Source organism: Geotrypetes seraphini, chromosome 2 (assembly GCF_902459505.1).
Source record: "Geotrypetes seraphini chromosome 2, aGeoSer1.1, whole genome shotgun sequence".
Taxonomy (NCBI): Eukaryota; Metazoa; Chordata; class Amphibia; order Gymnophiona; family Dermophiidae; genus Geotrypetes; species Geotrypetes seraphini.
Window position 1 is genome coordinate 389,827,941 of NC_047085.1, and position 22,777 is coordinate 389,850,717.

The window sequence follows — 22,777 nt, forward strand, 5'->3', positions numbered from 1 at the left end:
CTTTACGCCAGACAAAGGTATTAAAGCAGCCATTTTTCTTTCAGCATGCTTATTTTGGTTTTATGAAAATCTGTAATAATTTGGAGAAGCTTTCAGCTTTCCTAACTGGCAACGAATGAACCTTGGAGCGGGCCCCACGCGTAAGCCTGCCTATAGACACAAACATATGCATCCTGGTAGCTTCTACTGGTCCTACATAACTAGTCGAGGGGGAAATCAACATTCCACTCCAAGGAAATTTCGTCTTGGATAAGCACTGATATATGTAAGCATAGTCTAAATGAAAGATAAATAGACTTTCTTGGAAGCGTACATAGCGTGACAGTATTACTCCTAAGTAGCATTCTCGGGGAATTGTCTGAAAGCCAAGGGTAACCGCGGCATGCAGGAGTGCATAGGGAAAACGCTGTTCCTAATTTTCAAGGCCTGATATGGCGGGGAAAAGCATTCCATCATAGGCCTTACTTCCTATCCTCTTCATTTAAAAACAGTTGGAATGATAGAATGTTTTAATATATAATGGCGGAATAAAAAAAGTGTCGCTTTATTTTATTTTCTTCATTGCTATTATTACAGATCTAGTATAGAAACGATTGGCTCTTTTTTTTTTCACGATATATTGCAATATCTACAGTACTCTTTGCTCCCAAATTCTAGGAAAGGGACCCAATTATTCAGAAACCGGAAAATTCTCTCTCTCTCTCTCTCTCTCTCTCTCTCAGTTCTACAGGCAAAGTTTAATTGCATTACATTATTTCATTTTTCAACATTTTGCTGGTGGAAATCATGAGTATGTAAACAGAAGTGGCATTTGAGATTCTTACACAAAAACGCTAAACAACAGTTTTGTTTTAAGTATAAAGTCACTTAATCCACTTATTATAATGCACTTTTAGTGCCAGTAGTACCTTTTTCCAGATTTTAAATAGAAAAGAAATACTGGAGACCTATATAAGGAATTTATTAATAAATATATTTTCATCCTACAGCATTAATACTTCGCAGGTATAATAGTGATGATTATTACTTCTCGCACTTACCGCTAGCTAGTCTGTTATACTTGATTCAGATTGCAAGCCTAAGCTTTGGTGCTAGGTTAAAAAGAATTAGCATTTAAAAATTCCTCCTGTGACGTGGCCATTGCCAAGTGACTGTAACCAGCCTAGTGAAGTTATAGCTTCAGATAACATCAAAATATGGAAGCATACAAAACCTATTAAAATCTCACAAAAGAAGTGGGATAAGTAACTTTATTGACCACATCTGAAACATGTAGTACAGTAATGAGTGCTGTATTTCTGGAGAAATAATATAGCATAAAACGATCTTAAAATACAAAGCTTATTACTATCTTATATTAATCTCAATCTATGCTGTAGGTACATTTAACTTATTTAGGTAGTTATTATGCGTTTTATCAACATCCGGATATCTATATCTGGATTTAATATGATATCATATTAAATCCAGAATCGAGCTGGGATCAATTCTGTGCGTGCGAAACCAAACTGGGAGGGGTTGGTGGCTAGACCTCGGCTTTCATTGGCTGTCAGCGTCTGCCGTTCTGCGGGGGTATCTCTAATCATATTCAGCATGTTTTGCACAAGAAATGTCAGCCAGAAAGGACTATCTGCTCCCTTCGCCAAATTATTCAACAACAATGTCATGCTCTGAGAGCCCGGCTGCAAACTCTTTTTTGGTAGACTCTTTAATCAGTGGAAGCAGAGGGGAAGGAGGAGGAGGAGGAGGAGGAGGTAGTGGTGGTGGTGGTGGTTACTATCCGAGTAGTGGGGTTTACCTGCCACAGGCGTCCGATCTATCCTATGGGTTGCAAAGCTGCGGACTTTTTCCAGTTTTGAGCAAACGAAATGAAGGTACTTCCCAAAATATGATCCCCACTTCTCATCCTTATATGCCGGGCATGGAGGTTTGGCTAGATCCCCCAAGGTCCTGCCGTGTGGAACAGTCCGAGAGCCAGCAGGCAACCTCCTGCTCCTTTACTCAAAGCATTAAAGAGGAGAACTCTTATTGCCTCTATGATTCAGATAAATGTCCTAAAGGTTCAACTGCATCTGATCTGTCTGTTTTCCCCAGGCTTACTGCTGAGGTTTGCTCTATGACTAATGTGAGTGGGGTCCCTGTCCCAGGCTACTTCCGCTTATCACAGGCTTATGGCACTTCGAAGAGCTATAACGCTGGACAAATTGTTGCTTCCCAGTTTACACCGCAGCCCCAAGTTCGTTTCGATACGCCTCCATCTTTGGCTTCAGCCTCAGCGGAATCCGGGAGGAGAGAGAATGAAGATGTATCCCCCAGTAACCTGGGTTGCGGCTCCCAGAGAGAAGAGACTCGGGCTTCCTTCTCGGCTGCGGAAGAATCTTCTCCATCTCCTTCAGAAAGCAGTAAACACTCTCCTGAGAAAGAAACCATAGGTAAGCCTTGGAGAGCCATTGTAGATTATGCATTATAAGAAGCAATCAAAGCGAACACCAAGGGGGTTTTTTATGTGACTTTATTAACTTTAAAATAATATTCGGGCATGCAGTTGTTCTGAAATATTCATCTGTAAGCTGTACCTTCCTAGCTCTGTAAGATAAAGCATTTAAATACAGCTAATAGTTAAAATAAAGCAAGCTCTTTGTGTTGATCTTTAATTCTACCTTAGCAAATAACATGGATATTTATAAAATATCCGAAATATTCAGCAGGTTGATCCTTTAAATAAATCTATAAACTAGATAAGTTATATTTCATAATCCAAAATGTTTTTAAACAAAATAATATGCATTGACATATCCCTCTGTAAATTGTTAGCAAACTCGACTAATGACTACCTTATACCAAACAAAAAAATTACATTTAAATATAATTCAACAAGTTCAAAATAGAATCCATAATTTCTTGGTTTCTTTATAGTAGTGGCATTTAAATTGCCAACATAAATAAATAAATAAGTGCTTGATTTCTTCATTTTCAGACATCTAGACCTTTACAAAACCATTATCTGCAGGGTTTCAGGCTGAAAAAAATGACCTTGACTGAAAAATAAAATGTATGCAAAGTATACAAGTCTTTAACTTAGAAAACCTTAAAAAAAGAAATGGAATACAGTTAACAATGAGTACAATGAGTATGTTCACAAATATGTATAATATGTTTATGTCCAAATACAATTCTCCCCAACACAGATACATATGCAAAAAAATGTTTTATATTTAAATATAAAAAGTTGAACACTAAAATAACATTTTATAACCTTTTTTTTTTTTGTTTTGACTAAATCGTTTTGTTGGTGTCTGAAAAAATATAAATTGACTTGCAATAAAAGAAAGTATCAGACATAATGGATAAAATAAATTGGCTAAATACACGTAAATATTAAAACAGTCCTTATTGAATATGAAGTTTTACTCAACATTGCTACAATGTAGATAATTATATCCATATATTTGTACATTAATATCTCTAATACTATTATTATGTGATTTAAATTAGGAACCTTGAAAATTCTGTTGTTTTATTTTTTATCTGCTAATGTGCTATTTCTCCCATTGCAGACAAATGTCCATAAGGCAAGCATAGTATTGCATTATGTTATATTATATTAACCCGATTTGTTTTTAAACATCTACATGCCCCTTTGCTATGGAACAATATGTAAGCTCACAAATTGATTATGGTAGGGGTTTGCAATGTGTTTTTTTTTCTATTTTATTTTCCTGAAGTGTTTTCTTACAAGATAAGCAACCCCCTCCCCCTCCCCCCAAAAATCAGCAACCCTATTCTCAACGTCAAAGGGAAACTGTTCCACCGATGAATAAAGCTATGACCTACCTACTCTCACAATCCCCCCTTCTAGTAGTAGTATACCAGGGTGATAATTATTTAGTAATATCTTTTTCACTTGTCTTAAAAAAAAAAATAGGAAATGCAAAAGGAGAAAATACAGCAAACTGGCTGACTGCAAAAAGTGGCAGGAAAAAACGCTGCCCTTACACTAAGCATCAGACTCTGGAGTTGGAAAAGGAGTTTCTCTTCAACATGTACCTGACTCGCGAGCGTCGCCTAGAGATCAGCCGCAGCGTTCACCTCTCGGACAGACAAGTGAAAATCTGGTTTCAAAACCGTAGAATGAAACTGAAGAAGATGAACCGGGAGAACAGAATTCGAGAGCTGACAGCCAACTTTAATTTCTCATGATGAACCTACATTCATTTCCCATCATTTCAAGAGCCAGAGGGTGTTGCCCTGGGACGTTCGGTATCATTCTGCCTCTATGGATTGAACTGCTATATTATAGTGTCAGCATATCCATAGTTCTACCACTTTTAGAGCTATTTATGTGGGAAAAAGCCATAATTGCACAAAATTAGGTCTACTTAAAAAATGTTTATTTTGGGTATTTTTTTTTCTTTTTCCTTGACTATTCGTTGCATTCATAACTGTTGTGGTCACCACAATTTCATTTTTTGAAGGGGGAGAAGGGCAGAGGATGGGGAACAACTGCTAGCTTTTATCGTCACAGTGAACAAATCCTAACCAATATAGCATGAACATTCGAAATTACAAGGTGTAGGAAATTTTATTTTTATTTTTTTTATTTTTATACTTTCATGTTTGCCATAACTAAATGTCCTTGGGAAGGAAAGTGTACTGCAAGTGCAAGTGAAAAGAAACATCTTCTGAATATACTTATGCTATGAGAAAACAAAAGGGCTTCTATAAGCTGATGGGAGCTTTCCTCTTCTCTACAATTTTGTACTTTTATTAGTTCCAATACACAGTCTGAAAACTGAACAAGGAGATAGCCTCAGTATATGTGTGATCTGGTACTGGTTAAGTATTAAGCGGTTAAGGTTGACCTCCCAATTTCAGTAGTTATCAGCTTGTAGGTATTTAACTTAAATATAGTTTTTGTTTATAGGTGGGATCAGTGGAGTTTCATCCAAAAATAAGGTTACCTTTGGTAACGTCTGACAAGCACACAACACTTCTCTCGGGCTCAAAGAGGAAAATAAACATATGAACCTATGTATTCACTTCCACTCACTAGGTGAATTGAAAAGTTTATCAGAAGTGCAACTGAAAACAAGGGAGAAACTGTCCATATAACCAGAATACTGTGAAGTTGCAAGTATATAGAAGAGTCAATGTGGAAAAGCAAAAAATAAAAATAAATTTGGGGGGTGGGGGGGGGAGAGAGAGAGAGAGGAATAAAATAAACTCTATAAAATAATTTGTATAAATGTCTATTATATTAATATTATAATTATTATTATGGAAAAAAAATGCTAATACTGTTTTAAGCAAATGCATTCTATCGTTATTATAAATGTTAGTTCGAGCTATATTAAATCCTTACCTTAAACCGGATTAAATTAATAATGTAATGCTGCTGTGCGTGGAGAAAAGACAATGTTTATGTTCTCATGGAAGAATAAAAGACATGTGAATCCTTTTAATTTTACCTCTTTTTTTTTGTGACTGTTTATCCCCAGGTTCTATTTTATCTCTGTAACAACTTTTACAACAGGAATAGTTGCTCAAACCCCCTGCAATTACTTTAAGAATCCATTTAAATATTACCTAGACAGTCGTAATTTGTCTGGGCCATATAGCAATGGTGCTGTAAGGTTTGTCGGCTTTTGTTCACTTTTATGACTTGCTAGTATATCTGGATTGTTGCTGTCTTGGACGAGTGGTTTCAGTTGAGTAAGGCACTGGATAGACAGAGGAAGCAACCGAGTTTTTTCTTGCTTGTGGGGGGCTGAGTCTCCTATTGGAACTCTAGTGCACCGAAGACCCTTTCCTGCAAAAAAAAAAAAAAAAATGTGGGGCCTGGAGAAATGATAAAGGTGAGCACGTGAAATATAAAGTTCCAGGTTTCCTTTCTCTTCTTTGAACAGCCTACCTCTGTTTCTTCTAAAAAGTATAATCTGTTTTTTAACATTTTCTTTCATTGCACTTGAACCGAATTATTAATACATCTTTTATTCACTGCTTTGCTACGTGTTTAATCATGAAACAGCTCCTGTAATTGAAACAAAAAAAAAAAAAGCAAAATTCTAAACTACTGATGTATTTCAGGGGCATAGACTTTGAACCCGTGTTGATTGCAACCTTTTAGCTTTTTATGAGGTGTCATTACCAGGCAGCTTTTCTTAGGGTTTTATTTTGCATTGAAGGGAAGGGAGGGGGATTTTTATTTATTTATTTATTTTTTATTTAGACTATGCTCTTAATATTCACATGTAAGAAGAAGGGGGGGGGGGAAGTAAAAGGTTGTAGTTACATTTCTGAATTTTATTATTACTATATATTTTTTTTATAGCGGAATCCATGCCTGTCACATCAAAACAGGGCTTCTAATACTTAGACCAGAACTGCTGGTGATTTAGGTAGTTTCATGTTGTTGGGGGCTGCACTTTTCACTCTACAACCAAAAACTGCCCGAATTACTTCAGTTAAAATCGACACCACGCAGGTAGCGCAAAGTTTGTGTAAAAAAAAAAAAAAAAAAGCGAATCTAGACGTCAAGTCCCAATGCCATTGTTTCTGAGACGGAACGCTTCCCTGCCTCTAGCTCCAGGAAACGCCAGGCACCTTGATTAAACCCGGCAGAGATCACTCAGGGGTAGAGTGGCACTTGCGCAACAAACTCTTCCCTGGATTTTAATCTCGCAGGATCCTTCAAGGTCAGGTGCGGTTTGGATTCTATCAAATACTTTTTTTTCTCTCTCTCTCTCTCCCTGTGTGTATTTTTCTAGATGCTTTACGGCTAGACTTGCTCCGGTGCTGCGTTACGTAATCCACCGCTGGTCTTCTTGCTTCTGCATTGCAATGTATGTGTGGTGAATGCTTAATATAAGCCGATAAACATTTCATTTTCCTCACACTGAAAAGGGGGGAAGGAAGGAAGCGCATCCTTTGCTTTTGTGTTAAGGTGTTACTGCATTGCAGGGCCGCTTTTGGGCTCTGCCACTTTCTGTTTCTTCCCTGTGAATGTTCTGATTGTAGGGGCGTGAAAATGCGCGCTGGACCACCAGAGATTGGATCCGGGATCCCCACCCCCACCCCAGTGTATCTGGTGAGGTAGAGGTACATAGAAAATAGCGATTTTTTTTTTTATCCTAATGATGGAAATGAAACAGTTTCTGGCTAGCAAGGCCTCGGTTACGATCATTATTACATTGTGTCCAGGCGGTGACATTCCATTGAGCTCAAATGTGCAACAGCGACCTCGCTGGGCCCAGGAGAAGCAGCCAGCCTGGCTTTTGTGCAAACATACTCTTTAACAAAAATAGCATCAGCAATGCAACTCTGCTTTAAGGACACGCAGAAAATTTATCTCTGAGCATAAAGGAAGCCACAATATCTGTTCTCTAACCTAAAATGGCTCGTAAAATGCCCAGACATGAAATACAGGCGCACCTCTTTTGTTTTAAGCTTTTTTCACAACTTCAAAATAAGTTAGGGAGATAAATAATGACCCGCACTATAGTTCTGTACCGGAATTCGAACTGTTTTGGGGTTTTTGTTTTTTTTTCTTTGAGTCCGTGGAAACCTTTTTTTCAAAGTAATGTATTTAGAAATCTTTAGAAATCCATTAGACTATATTTTGGATTCAGAAAAATTGTGCTTTAACAATGCTGAAGGTAATAGAAGAAATTATATAGGCGCTCTTGCTACCGAAATTCAGTATGAACAGAAGCTTCCTGAAGAAATCTCAATCCAAACATTAATGACTGTGTGCATTCTAAATTATGAGGGAGGAAATTATTTTTTGCATTCTTTCTTTAAAAATTAGTTTAAAAGGGACACCACTTTTCCTAATTATGAATGAAGAACATAAAAACCAGGGTCTTATATGCTTAGAAAAATATATTTTGCTTAGTAGCACATTTTTATAATTGAAAATTTTAAATAATCTGTTTGTTTAATATTTTGGAAATTCTATCAATACTGAAAATACCCTTTTATATGTTTACGATCTCTACAGCCTAGAATTTTCTTGAACTGAATAAAACCATGTGTTTTCCTCAAATATGTTGTTTTAAATCATGAAAGATGAAAATTATACCTATTTAATAATTACAACATAAAAAGGAAAGTACAGAACCAAAAAGCTAACTAATTTATCACTAGGAGCAGTATCTCTGGAAGCTTATTATTTTTGTTTTAATAATCTGTGTCTATTAACTATTTCAGCTAATACCACTCAGCTTTAAGTAGCAGTTATTCTAATGCATTACTGATTAGTATTTATTGAAATTTTTGTCATTAATATCTTATACATTTTAGATTGTGTAAAAATGTAAATGAGAAAAACCTTACACTTCAGAGTAAACATTCTAATATTCATATTAAAAGAAAACTCAAAGAAAATGTTATGTTGTCTTTATTAAACAGAAAATCTGAAAATCTTTCTTGCTGATGGAAAATGGTTATCGACAAGTCTCACAGTTAAAAATAATAACTATGTTTATATTTAGTAATTCATTTGTTCCCACTTGAGAAATCGTTTTTAAAATCTGGATTCCTTTGAAGCATCTTTTCTGCTTTTTAAAAATTTTCTGACCGTAGATGAAGGATGCCAGTCTAATCTTCTTGAAGTCTTCTTACAACAAGCATAAAACAGTCCTGTTTGAAGAAAAGAGGCTATATCTTTGTAGCAAATCTGATGGGTTATTGCAAAACAAAACAAGAAAATCAAAGCGATACAATACCAAGGGGAAGCTAATAAGAAACGTTTCAAAATAGAGAACATGCAAACACAAATATATAATTTAATTTAAAATATTGAAATTTATATATGTATGTATATAAGGAACAGTTTCTGGCAATTTCAAATCAATTGCTACACAACAATATATTTACCATTGATAAATCCTAAATACAGGTTGTCATATTAAGAAAAGAATATAGAACCATGTTTTAAAATTCATAAAACTGGACTTGATCTGCGGCCCTATTACTTATGGTGAAGGATTGTAACCTTCCGCCTGTATTGATGCTATATGCTCAGTGAGTCAAAGGGCGTTCTACCAAATTAAATAGTTGCTTTTGTCAATAAGACTAGAAGTGGAAATGTTCTGCTAAATGCAAAACATTTAATTAAGGAAGCATCCAGAAATAGACAGATTTTCAGTTTTTGCATTATTGTAATGGACACACGTATAGATATTAGCCGCATTAAGAAACACTTTTTTTTGTCCCTCCTATCAATATACCCCTTTCCTTCTCTCCCCTCCCCCTCTCTATCCCTCCCTCTTTTCCTGTCTCTTAATCCTCCGCCATCCTCCACCCTCCTTTCTCCGTCTTCCCTCCATTTCTTTGGCTTGCAACCCATATATTAAAAATGTTAGCTTAAAGGAAGTGGAATGCACATTCTTTTTTTTTTAATATCTCATAGAAATACACAAATGGGCTAATGCTTTAACAAGTTTAAATAGCTGAGTTAGTTCAACTATATTACTTCAGACACACTTAAACTATGATTATAGGCACATAAAATAATATTTATATCTAAAAATGAATAAAGAGCAAAGTTGTTCATGTCTTAATCTAAGTGGCTCTATTGTTTTGTATATGATACCAGTTGCATTTAAGAAGTCCTTAAGGGGTTCATAGAATCACAGAATGCATTGAAATACTATTTACTTCTTATTCAAATAATGCTATAAAGTTAGTGCTTATTTTAATTATTATTTGTGAGGTAAGAGTATGGGTTACATACTTGTGCATACCAACATATACACACAAATAGGTGTAGTTATGCCAGCAGCTATACATTCAAATCTTAATGAATGTATATTTTAATTCATTTCTATATTCATCTAGATATACAATTAGAATAAAATTTGTAGTTTATCCTACATTTGTCTGAGAATTCAAATTATTAGGCTATCTCATACATCTAGGTCTAGTTGATAGTCTATAAAAATGCAAATGCACATATCGATTTGAAAATATGTCTTATGTCCCTGGTTTGACTGGATTATTTGGGGCGTGCAATGCAGCTCAGTTTAGCCGGGGCTTTTGAATTTCACGTTTATTTCCCAATCGCAGCCAGCTCTGTACTGAACCGAACAATATCATTCACAGTTAATTCCAAAACCAGGCACAATAGTATAATTTAATATTTCGAAACACTCATAAATTTTTTTCTGCTGTGGATCCCAGCAATGCAAATGAAAATGCTTATAGTTACTGACTTAATAACAACCCCGTGACTTCTGAAACAATAACTCCTTATGAAATATCATAAATATGTATTTAAATACAGTATAGTGCAACTGCTATTTTGCTTTTTTATTGCTTCAATTATTGTATAATTTTTATGTGAAGGTCTCGATCGCAAGGTTTTTCGCTAGGAACAGCAGCCTCTGATGGTATGATTAATTATGATATAAAATAGTCCGCTTTAAAGGACTAATAATACAAAATTTGATCTTTTAATCTCAGTTGGCCACAATTAAAACAAACTTTATCGTATAACTCAAATATCCCTTTGCATAAAAAACATATGGCTTTGCTATAAAAATTATGACTAGAAAACACTGACCCATTAATAGCCTGCGGACTGATTTATACTTTATTGTTCTGCTGCACGGTCACGTGACCCCCGACAACCAATTAGGGACCGGGCAGCCTTCAACTTATTAGGTGACTGTACTTCTTCCTAGGACCAAGTTGTTACATGAAATCTGCAGTTTCATAATTTCAGACGGTCCTCCTCCGTTTGTTGAATGGCAATGTCGACTTCTGGGACACTCAGCAATTACTATGTGGACTCGTTCATAATTCACGAGAGTGAAGATCTGGTACAGTCCAGATATGCCTCTGGTGCTCTGGCTCAGACGCCGAGGCAGGCAGCACTCAGCGAGCACCCTGAGTTCACCCCGTGCAGCTTTCAATCGAAAACTTCCGTGTTTAGCACCTCTTGGAACCCAGTGCATCCCCCAAGCAGCGGCAATGTTCCCGCTGTGTACCATCCGTATGTGCATCACCAGGCACCAATGACAGCGCCAGACGGCAGGTACATGCGCTCCTGGCTTGAGCCTATGCCCGGATCCCTCTCCTTCCCTGGGTTACCTTCCAGCAGGCATTACGGCATTAAACCTGAACCGATCTCGGCCAGGAGGGGAGATTGTACCACGTTTGACACTCACACCTTGACTCTATCTGACTATGCTTGTGGATCCTCGCCAGCTGAGAGGGATAAGCAAACCTGCGAAGGTGTATTTTCTGAAAACAATGGGGACAGCGAGACAAACGGAGAAAAACCTCCGATTGATCCAAGTAAGTACAAATTTACAGAATCTGCTTGACAAGCCAGGGTGTCTCCATCAAGGCAGGCTATGAAAGGGCATCAGAGGGTTGAGTAAGTGCCATTCCTCCATAATCTTGCACTCATACCATCCTAATTTCATAGAATGCATGTAGACAAAGGGCTAGGCATGCTGTGTTTGCAGTATGCCTCAGTGTAACAACGATGTGCAATCCATTTGTATATTATACATCTTAAATATACAACAGGATAACAAATAGGAAAAAAAAAAGTTGTGTTACTAGATTTTCACAAACAAATTGACAATCAATAGACCTAGCCCTTCAGGCAGCTTTCAGGAACATAACTGAGGATATGATCTTGCTAAAAATTCATAAATATACAAACAGCTATATCTAAAGATCATGCCAAATTTATATGTGTGTGTGTGAGTGGGACCAAATTTATGTGTGTGTTTAAATTATGTGTGTGTGTGTGTATGTGTGTGCATAAATTATATATGCAAGTGTGTGTTTAAATTTGGCATGGTCTGCATATGATTATTTTAAATCTTTAGAGCAGGATTCATTTCACTCATTTGCATACAGTACTTTGGGTTATGCACATATATTCACCAGCAAAGTCAAATTTTGAGTGTTCCAGCTGAAATGATTTTGCTGGTCTTCTTGTTGGAATATGTTTATGGAAAACATCCAGATGACCAAGCAATGTTTTTTGTAATGTCATTGCACCTCTTTGAGGTTTCACTAAAGGTAAATGTTTATTTTAAAATTACATTCCATACCTAAAATAAAGAGGAGAAAGTAGGCGTGAACTAAGGTTTTACTGCATCTCCTATCTGACCTCTCCATGTGTCTGTATTTTGATTCCATTATGTCTAGCCATTCTATAAGCCCTTTATTCAATAATGACTGCAAAGTTATGTATGCCTATGCACCATAAGAAAAAAAAAAATCAGGATTACAGGATTTCATGCTACTTAAGTTTTTAAACCTTTTTTAACTGAACGATTTAATTTTATTTGTAGATAATCCATCTGCTAATTGGCTACATGCAAGATCCACTAGGAAAAAACGCTGTCCCTACACCAAACACCAAACGCTGGAATTGGAAAAGGAGTTTTTGTTCAATATGTATCTTACTAGAGACCGTAGATATGAAGTGGCCAGATTACTTAATCTGACTGAAAGACAAGTCAAAATATGGTTTCAAAACAGGAGAATGAAGATGAAAAAAATCAACAAGGACCGATCAAAGGACGAATGAAGTGACCAAGTTGATAATAAAGCTCCCCCCACCCCCACCAACACACAATGTGACTGTATCCAGGCCTCATTTTTTTTCTGGCAGATTCCTAAGTTTACTGTACCCGGTTTCCAGTACTATGAGGTATTGTAATTCTTTGATTTTACAAATATAATAGGAAAAGAAAGAGGACATTTGTGCAGATGGCTATGTGTTGGCTTGTGTAAATCTACCTGTTCTTCACTTACAGAAACTACCTTTTCATAATGCACAATTATTGATGGACTGTATAGTTTAGTATATGTGTAGTTTGTTTTATTTGCTGTTTGTGCGGCAGGAAATTCTGCTCTAATACTTGAATACTGTGTTTTACCGTGGTAATTATGTTTGTGACTCAACTTATGTGCTTGGGTGCTGTACACTTTTGTGACTGTGTAAGCTAGAATTCAATTTGAACTCAGGTTGTTTAATATATAAAGTTGCATAGGGTATAGCTCTGTAGTGTAATAAGTCTTTCCTGTAACTAGACAGTTAACCTGTTATTGTAAAAATCTATATCCCAATGCAAAAAGTCATTCTGTTCGGGATGTATAGCAATCATGGTTTCCCCAACTATTTCAACGCAAAATATTTTAGTATGCACAATTGATATAGTACTGTCTTTGTCAGTTGTATATATAATCTATATATTAGAGAAAATAAAAGTAAATAAGCTGATTAGCTTGAATATTGTTTTTGCACCAGTGAGCAAGTTATCAGATTTAGGAGCTATACATATATGTGAAAATAAAGGGTAACTACCTACAATTTATGTTATATTTTAATCAAATAATTTGATGCTCGTTGTAATGAAGTTAATTTTATTGATAATAAATTATACACTATAAACACACATTTGGTTATAGCATATTTGTATTATTTTAACACATAAAATATTATGTTATTCAAAACGTACACTGTATATTTTGCAATAGTTACCTCATGGCCTACTGACCAAATTGTTGTGCTGAAATATTTAACTTTTTGCCAAATAAAATATATTGATTCTTTTATTTTGGTGATTTATTTTTAATTAAATAAGACGAGACTATTTATAATCTGGGGAGATGGAACATTATATTGGCACGAGAGAAGCAGTTAAGGAATTCCACAACCAACCATTGTTTAGTCCTTAAGAGCACTTGCCATCATCCTTGATAAAGGAAGCTAAGCACCCGGATGTAGAAGGAACTGTGTGCAAAAGTATAAAAAGCAGCATATTTTTTTTAAAAAAATATTATTTGCTGCTCAGAGTGATCCGTTCACAAGCTTTAAATTGCTAGGAATGTAAATTTAGAAAGAAAATCTAAGAGTCCAATAATTACATGACTTTTAAGCAATGAAAGCATCCTGTCAGTTGGTGAGTCTAATACAGACATATTATGTTATTTAAGCAGTTTAAATTAATAAAACATGAAATAATGCAATGTGATTAAATATATATATAGTTGAATCTACTGTACTTTATTTTAATTCTTTATCATGCTCAAATTATGATTATTTAGTCATATAATATATATGTATATAAATGCAAATAGAAGTACACACACACACACGAATATATGTTTGCATATTCAAAAATTGGGCTAAAACATTAGTAAGGCAAATCTTTCTCAAGCTATAACTTCAGATATAAATGTTACTTTTATCAAATCAGATGACAATGGTATATGAATAGAAAAGTGTAGCATTCATAAAGAAAATACAAACAGAAAAGAATCAGACAAAGGAGTATTTAGAATGAAAGATGTTCAGATTGAAAAATAAAATAAAATGCATAATTCAATGAGTTACCCTAAAGATATTTCAGCCTTGGGCGGACATCTTACAGCTCTAGGAAGGCAATATTCACGCTTTGATTTCCTCCAAAAACGCTCCAGCGTGTCCTTTCAAACAAAATCAACAAACATTGTTTGCAAATACTAGAACAAGTGCCAGGGTTAAAAAAATAATATTCATTTATTTTATTTTATATTTTTTAATGGACAGGTCAGATCACTTCAGTCCCAAGTCTTGACAGAGGATGTTGTTGGGGAAATTCAGAGCCATATAGTGCAATAAAAGAAAATGACTGTTGTAACCGTTTATGGTGTGTAAAACGCTGGAGGGTTAAAGACAAAACTTAGGAAACTATTATAAATATTACAGAAGAACAGACCTGTGGGAAAACAAATTATTACAATTATTAGCTTGGTATGTTGTTATTAATAAGAAGGGTTGTATTTCTTAGTGTGCAGAAAGGAACGATATTATTGATTCTGGTTTACTGGTTTGAGGATGTTGGGACGCCCTCTGTTGTTGCAGAGTGAAGAGACTTCAAAGAATCAGAACTAAGAGCGTGTAATAAATGGCGGGTCTGCAAACTGTCTGGAATTTGGCTCTTAATGAATTTACAACTGTCCAGCCACAATTAAGATTTTCTACAGAAGCCTTTTCATTTGTTTTGTCTGGCTGCTTCAGATAATGCTGGTGTCCGGAAACAGCTATCTTTTATTGGCCTTCATCCTCTTCAGTGCATCCTAGAAACCAGACTTTTATCTTTTAATGAATTCTCAGTAAGTAAAATTGGGAACTCCTTTATGTGTGCGACTATTTACTAGAAGCAGAACCTATGTACTTATTTGGTGCAAAATGCAAATTGCAATGGCAAATGTACTCATTTCTATCATGCAATTGCCGATGTGGAACAGCAGATGGCAGTATTATTCCATGGAAAGATCTTCAAATCAGTCCTGCAGCCCTCTATAAGGGATTGCTGGAGGCATCTAAAATGTCGATTTTAGGATTGCCGGAAGCACCTAAAATGTCGATTTTTGGACCACATCCAAATTTTAAATTATAGATTTGTTTTCAGCAGAGTTATTGATCTATACATTAATGTGATAGGCCACTGAGAAGGGTTTTATTGTGTCAGAATTTTAAGTATAGCAAATCCACTGTTAACAAGAGAATTTTTGTTATTTGGAGTTAACGGTGCAGTGTATTTTCACACCGTTAATATTTCAAGGTTAGATTTTTGTGCTTAATTTGCATATTACTACAGGATTATAGTGTAGCTGGTATTTTAAAACATCCAGCAAATTATATTTCCTCAGGTTGATATAACATACCGAAAATTCGTTTTGTTTTCATTAATTAAATTCACAATACTAAACACAATAATAATAGCAATTCTGAATATCACCCATGCCTTTATGATCGAAATTTTGCAAGCTCTTGATCAAATATCTTGGTCTTTAATGAAACAGGTTTTAAAATAATAATTTTTGTGGATCTGTCGCCCTAAGGTTTCAAAGCTATACATGCTTACAAGGCACTGACATTCTTTGAGCAGTTTTCCTTTGTTAACCATTGCTCTGCTCTCAGGGATAATGCCAGGCCCATTCAAACACTGGCAACTTTATTCACCTATGCTGGGTAATCTAACGGTCTAGCGGCCTAAGAAAGCTTTACATCTTAATGCTAAAATTCAAAAGCAGATCTTTCCTTATCCCTATTTTAGACTTTGACTGACTATAAGCCAGTGGTTTTATTTTTGTATTAGGAACTAGCTGCATTTTTTTCCTCCTTAGCAGCCATAAATATGTCGTTGTGGAGAGTGGCTATACTATATTTAAAAGGCCTTCCTTTCAAAGAAAGAGAAGGAATGAAAAAGAAAAACAACACAAGAACTATAAAGATTGTATAAAGCAGTGCGGGATGTTGTTTTAAGTCATTTCTTTTAATATAAGGCAATAAGCATGATAAACAAGATGAACAATTACATACTTAATGTGACCGATAAGGGAATTTCTTTTCTATTCTGAATGTAAAATGTTTAAGATTTGGACAGAATAAGCAGTTATGATTCATATTTCAGAATCAAAAACCTTTTAGCTTTAGTCATAACCTCTCTTCCCCCTTATGCGTTGGCAGGTTTTTTTTTACTTGGCTTATTTAATGGAAAACATCAAGGCTGCCCACATTTCTAGTAGGAGTGTTTTTTGTTTTTTTTAATCTCAGATATCCAGTTCTTGGACTGTTTTGCAGCTACCACATTGAAGTATGCCATTTTTGCTAAATCAGTTTGCAGTTAATAAGAAGGCATTCCCGGTAATTTCATTTCATTTACATCTGGAAAGTAGATGATAATTTCTTATTTCACCGTGGATGTATATTGATTTCTTTGCGGTTGGATTGTTCATATCCATAATAAAAATCATTTTGAAAATAAAAGTTTTAAACTATATTTATTTTATAAAAACATAAATGGTTGGTATGCTAAATAGAGATTTGTAGCATTAAAATTATTTGAAGAAAACAAGCATTTAAAATTTTTTAACCTAAACTTTGCATATCATATCCCAGCTCTGTGTTTATTCTTTCTTAATTTTTATGCAACTGCAAAAATATTGCTAGAAATAATTAACATATTTCTATTTCTAAACAGGGACAATAATATTTCCCACAGACATATTTTTTTTATATAATCTATTTTCTGCAAGAAAAATCTGTTTTATTAAGTTTTTGACCACAGAAAGGAAAGCCTGAATTGAAGATTTCTGTCAGAAGCATAAGTGAGCATAAGACTTACAGGGTCCTATTACTGAAATATGATTATTGTGTAATTGTTGCACACTTCTGAAGCCCCCCACCCCCTCCAGGAAGTATTTACATATAGATGATGTTCCCCCAATGTAAGCAGTTCTAAAATGCTTGCTTTTTTAAAATCGTGTTTTCAGCTTGAGAGCAAAAGGATACCAGTCAGTGCAAGATTATTTCCTCCCAAGGTGGAAATGTTAATTATTTATTTTTAGAAACAAAAAAAATAATAATTATTATAAAACCAGAAAACAACAACAACAACAACAAAACACCCCAAATGGGGAACACTCCTTTGTTTACATAGCTGAAATGTGAATGCCACTTATGAGTCCCTCATCTCAGTAACTGGTTTCTATTAGAACTGCTTGAAGTCCAGACGTTGGTTCTGGGGTTTTGTTGTTCTTGGTGCTGTTTCTTTCTCGAATATTTGGTGTGTCACCGTGAAGTACAGTTTATAGGTCTAATCCTGGTCTAATTCAATCCCTTTGATCTTCACGAGCATCTCCCCCCCCCCCCTTTCTATTCATTTATCTTTAAGCCTTCTTATTTCTTAAAGAAAGCTTTTTTTTTTGGGGGGGGGGAGAGTTCTCTATATATTTTGTCAAATTTGGCATAACCCGAAAGGCAGGAAGGAAATCCAAGTTCCACTGTACTTAAAGTTAAGAAATGCAGACCTGACTTTGTTGAAAGCGGTAGTTAGTATTAGCCCTGTTTCAAATTTACAATTATTAGCTCGCATTGCCCCAGCCGTGGCATTTATCTGTACTTTACCAGTTTAGAGAAAAACACATCACTTACATTTTAAATATCATTCCTTGCCAAAATAGCTCCCGCAGATGTTGATTTCTGAATGATTCTAAAGTAGGTCTTTCTATTTTCAAACGTGAATAAAAAAAAACCAAAAAACACAAAACCGTGAAAACTATGGTACCAGATTCAAGCTGAAATGGTGAGAAGTTCTTTGTACACAGGGAACTAAAGTCTATAATTGACGGTAGAATTTCCGGGGCAATTCTATTGTAGTCCTTCCAGTTTATGGTGCAATAGAGTAGGGCAGTAAAAGCGGCCTTAATCAGAATTCTGTGTTTGAGGAAAGCCGTCATTTTACGATGCGTTAGAGGATGGGAAGCCTTTCTTCATGCTGGAATACTATGGTGTTTACAAATGAAGAAATATTTTCTATATCCAGTCCCACCATCTCAAGGCAGAGCTAAAGGTAGGTGTCACAGCACAAAGCAAACGGCCAGTTCATCTGATGAGTCCAAAATCCGCATGATGTTTTGAAAAGATGTCTTCAAAGCCAGATTTAAGTTACTAAAATGCACAGTACCGTTAAACTATCGTTACTTATTTATTGAAAACTATGCACAAAAATGCTATTTTCTCAGTATTTATCATTATACTTTAAAAAAAAAATTACTAAAGCTTTTACACAGGTAAAATAGTTTATTTTGCATGCAGAGAGCGTGAACAAAAATACACATGCTTTATTTTGATCTTGAATGTACAGTATTTAGATCATCTTTCAGTTTGACATATAACGTACAGAAAAAAAAGGAAATGAGATTTTTTTCGAAAGAGTTTTCAAAGGAAAGACACAAAATATTGAGCTTTCTGGCAACAATTGAAAATACTATGGATAATGTACCAGCCTGGTCAACTCGTATTAAATCATAACTAGATGAAACATCTAAAATCTAGCATCCTTTCACTGGATCATCCTCTGACTTTCACTGCAGTTCCTGTTGTTTACTATTTCCGAGTATGCCTGCATTACATCTATAAGAAGTACAGAAATAATGTCTGTGTAGCTTGATTTGTGTTTAACATCGTGGCTAGAAAAGAAAAAAAAAAAAAAAAAAGGAAGGCTAAAACTAGACGAGAGACATCTTATAGTGAAACCAAAATGTATGCAATAATACAGAACCAGAGACGTTTCAGGTTAATAAAAACAAGCATTGCCGGCCTAAGCTTTAGCGTAGCTGAAAAATAATTCAAGTTATCTACTTACTACACTTCACAAAAAGCATACAGATAATAAAAGCAGGTCCAGAAATGAAACTGTGTTAGCTATGCTAGATATTGTATGATTTGCTCTTCTTCCCTTTACATTACAGGACACAGTGAGACTCCCTGATCTATACCACCTGTGATGCCGGAGGAGATTGGATGATGTGGTCATATGGTTGATCACGTGCGAGAGACAGCTCAGTCCAAAAGAAAATGGGGTTTGGTGTAAATCTGGGGGTGTAATGTTATCATATATCACGCTACCTCGTAAAACCGACACTGAAGCCTACCGGACAACAAATCACAGGTCAAAATATGAGTTCCTCGTATTATGTGAATGCTCTTTTCAGCAAATATACGACGGGGGCTTCTCTTTTCCAAAATGCAGAGCCTACTTCTTGCTCTTTTGCTACCAACTCTCAAAGAACCGCCTATGGACCAGGCACTAATGCTTTCCCATCCTCCATGCCTGGCTTGTACAATGTGAACAGTACAATATATCAGAATCCGTTTTCATCTGGATACAGTCTTGCTTCAGATGCGTACAACCTGCATTGTTCCACCTTTGATCAGAACATTCCAGTCCTCTGCAATGATGTAACTAAATCCAGCTGTGAAAAATCGGATGAGACAAACCTGCACACCCAAGCTGAGAGCAATTTCCGGATATACCCTTGGATGAGGTCTTCAGGTATGGGTAAGCTAGAGGGCAAAATCTATGGCAGTCAGGCAAATATGTGGCCAGAATTACTGTCAGTGCAGCCTTTATGGTTTTAATTATAGCAGAGGCGCCATTGCGTAGAAAGCCCGTGGCATTGTATGTAAATGAGCATCATAAAACTTTTTATAGCCCAATTAATGGGTTCTGTCCTCGTAAATTTATTTAACTCTGTTTGCTTTTGGAAATGTAACCGTGTTTGTTTATATTTAAATTTTCATATTTTTTTAAAAAAATAAGTATTAAGAACTGCCTTTCTGACTCTTAACCTGGCAGTACTATCCTGAGATAAAGTACAGGATAATTATATCTTCCTAGAAAAAAAAAAAAAGAACAACAACAAAAAAAAAGGATAAAATGATAGCCAAAGAGGGAGAGGAGGAAGGGAGGGGAAAAAAAGCAGAAATGAAATGCAAAAAATCAGTGAAGGCAGAATAGTGACTGTAAATGGAAAACATTGTTTATTTTCTATGAAAGCTGCTAATTAAATCTTTTGAATATGTAGAAGGAGGTGGGGGCGAAGTTCACATAATGCACATTTTGTTTTGTAATATGTATTTTATTTTCAGTGTAAAAAGATGACCGTTTAAGAAAGAAATAATAATACAGATTTTTTTTTTAAAAAAAGTTCAAAATAGAATACAAAATCAGTAAATTGCTTCCCTGTGGAATCTCAGAGTACTTTTAGACATTGTTAAAATCATATGAAGTGTAAAGCCTGACTGGTATATGACAAGGTGCTCTTAATTTACTCTTCGTGTCTTTCAGCGTTTTTTGTTTTTTTTTTCATAGTCCACAAATAAGCTGGCTGCGACTTATCTCAACAGATAAAAGAAAGTAAAATTCTAAGAGGAAAAAAGAAAAAACCTTGCCTTGCTTCTCTTCAGCGGGGTTGTAATAGGTGTAAATGTTTGTATGTTTCTAGGTCCAGACAGGAAACGGGGTCGACAGACCTACACCCGCTATCAGACTCTGGAGCTGGAGAAGGAATTCCACTTTAACCGCTACCTAACTCGCAGGCGGAGGATAGAGATCGCTCATGCTCTGTGTCTCACGGAGAGGCAGATCAAAATCTGGTTTCAGAACAGGAGGATGAAATGGAAAAAGGAGCACAAGGAGGAGGGCAACAGCAGCAGCAGCAGCAGTCTCCCTTCTGCAAGTGAAGACACAGCAGCAGCAGCAGCAGCAGCTGGAGAAAAAGTTGAGGAAGAATAATCTCCCATCTAAAGAAGCAATCTGTGTTATTATGTGTGCACGTGACAGTTGTCTGGTTAAAGATACTTCTAGGGAGGACTGTTCTTCTAAGATAAACACTGTTCCTTTCTAATAAATTTATAGATCGTTTCAAATGAACATTACAGGTTCCAGGAGCATATGTTTCCCAAACTGTAACTTCACAGTCACCCAAATGTGTATGGTACAGCTTTATAAGAATTTTCAGTTTGGAAAAGTCATTTTCAGTTTCGAAATTGTTTCTTTTCATGAGTGAAATAACTGCTAATTGCACACAAAATATGTATAACTTCCAGATTTAACTACCTACCATGAATAATCTTTAGCCAATGCCCAAGGGTAAGTGCATTAGGTTTACCTAAACTACCTAAAAACTGAAATAAATAACTTTATATTCTTGTTTAATATTTACCTTTTGTTAGACCTAAAAATAGCATTGCTGTAAATATACTAAAACACCAATTAGAAATGGCTGCCTGTGAAAATAATAATAATAAAAAAATAATAACCACTGATGCATTGATGTGTACTACCTAATTTACTAAACTACCTAATTCTTGTTTCACCTACCTACTTACTTGATTTAGAAAACTGTGTTTGAACAACCTAAAAAGATAGCATACACTTGTACATTACTTAGCGCTTTTAGAAAAGAGCAGATTTCAATAGCTTTAGTCTGATATCCAGAATGCTGAATTTATAAAAGTTTAATTAAATGCATATCCAATATCCCAGAAATCCTATAGAAGACACTAGACACTGGTTTGTTTTTTTTGTTTTAGGCTGTTGTTATTATTCTCCAAATAAAAGTTACTGTTTTAAAGAACAATTTTCCCGCTGAATTCACTACTTTTGCAAATATGCTCTGCCCGCTTCTTCTTCGGAATCTTTATTACAAAAATTGCAAACATTTCACTATTGCATCGCTTTTGAAAGCTGAGATAGAATCACATTCTGATGACTGTATTTGCTAATAACACTAATTTTACTACAATAATAAATGCTGTATACCTGAATTTTTTCTCATTTATTTTATGGTGAACTTCAATTGCCAGATCATATCATTGTCAAGAAAGTATGTAATAAATTTGCTAATATTGTAGCATGATCTATTGTAAAAAAAATAATAATAATAAAAATAAAACCTAAAAATAATAATAAATCTATAAATCCACCTTGAAGGTTTGACTAAAAATGTTCATAAGTTGTATGTTACAATGTGTTTTGTTTGATGTGTTCTTTGTGAACATTTGATATCTCATGTGATGCTGTAACGTGTAGGGGTTGGGAGAGTAAATATGTTAACTTTGTTTAAATGATACCGTGTTCAAGTATCATCCATTGTAAAGTGCATTTTCTGTCACACAGAAAATAAATATCATACTGAATGACCATGAGTTGTGTTTATTATGAAATTGTTCATAAAGAGAAAATGCCATAATAGTTTTTCAGAATTTATAATACATGTAATGGAAACATGAATATTGAACTTCCATACTGAAAATCCCCAATAATTTATATTTTAAAAATATGTGAAATCTCTGCCCTTTTAGACTATAATGCCAGATATGTAGTTTTATGACACTGTAGAAAAATAAACCTTAAAGTAGAATGATTCTATGTGTTCCGATTTATCCTTCATTCACAATAGAGGCATT

At 35.2% G+C, this 22,777-nt stretch overlaps 3 protein-coding genes across 4 annotated transcripts; all 3 read left to right on the top strand.

Moving 5' to 3' along the window:
- Window positions 1-1,609: 1,609 nt before the first annotated feature.
- HOXA10 (homeobox A10) lies at window positions 1,610-6,057 on the top strand. The gene is made up of 2 exons (XM_033930773.1): window positions 1,610-2,432; window positions 3,926-6,057. Exons 1-2 carry the CDS (start codon window positions 1,610-1,612, stop codon window positions 4,198-4,200), a joined length of 1,098 nt encoding a protein of 365 aa, XP_033786664.1. The 3' UTR covers window positions 4,201-6,057.
- A 332-nt stretch (window positions 6,058-6,389) lies between these two features.
- On the top strand, window positions 6,390-22,773 carry HOXA7 (homeobox A7). Of its 2 annotated transcripts, none has more exons than XM_033930784.1 (4): window positions 6,390-6,695; window positions 15,035-15,129; window positions 19,276-19,865; window positions 20,812-22,773. In XM_033930784.1, exons 3-4 carry the CDS (start codon window positions 19,484-19,486, stop codon window positions 21,099-21,101), a joined length of 672 nt encoding a protein of 223 aa, XP_033786675.1. In that variant the 5' UTR covers window positions 6,390-6,695; window positions 15,035-15,129; window positions 19,276-19,483; the 3' UTR covers window positions 21,102-22,773. The 2 variants fall into 2 exon arrangements, with proteins under 2 accessions (XP_033786675.1, XP_033786676.1); XM_033930785.1 differs by having other exon boundaries at window positions 6,394-6,695; window positions 19,276-19,859; window positions 20,812-22,505.
- On the top strand, window positions 10,237-13,563 carry HOXA9 (homeobox A9). Its single transcript, XM_033930782.1, has 2 exons — window positions 10,237-11,301; window positions 12,318-13,563. The coding sequence occupies exons 1-2, from the start codon at window positions 10,749-10,751 to the stop codon at window positions 12,554-12,556; spliced, it is 792 nt and encodes a 263-aa protein (XP_033786673.1). The 5' UTR covers window positions 10,237-10,748; the 3' UTR covers window positions 12,557-13,563.
- Window positions 22,774-22,777: the final 4 nt, after the last annotated feature.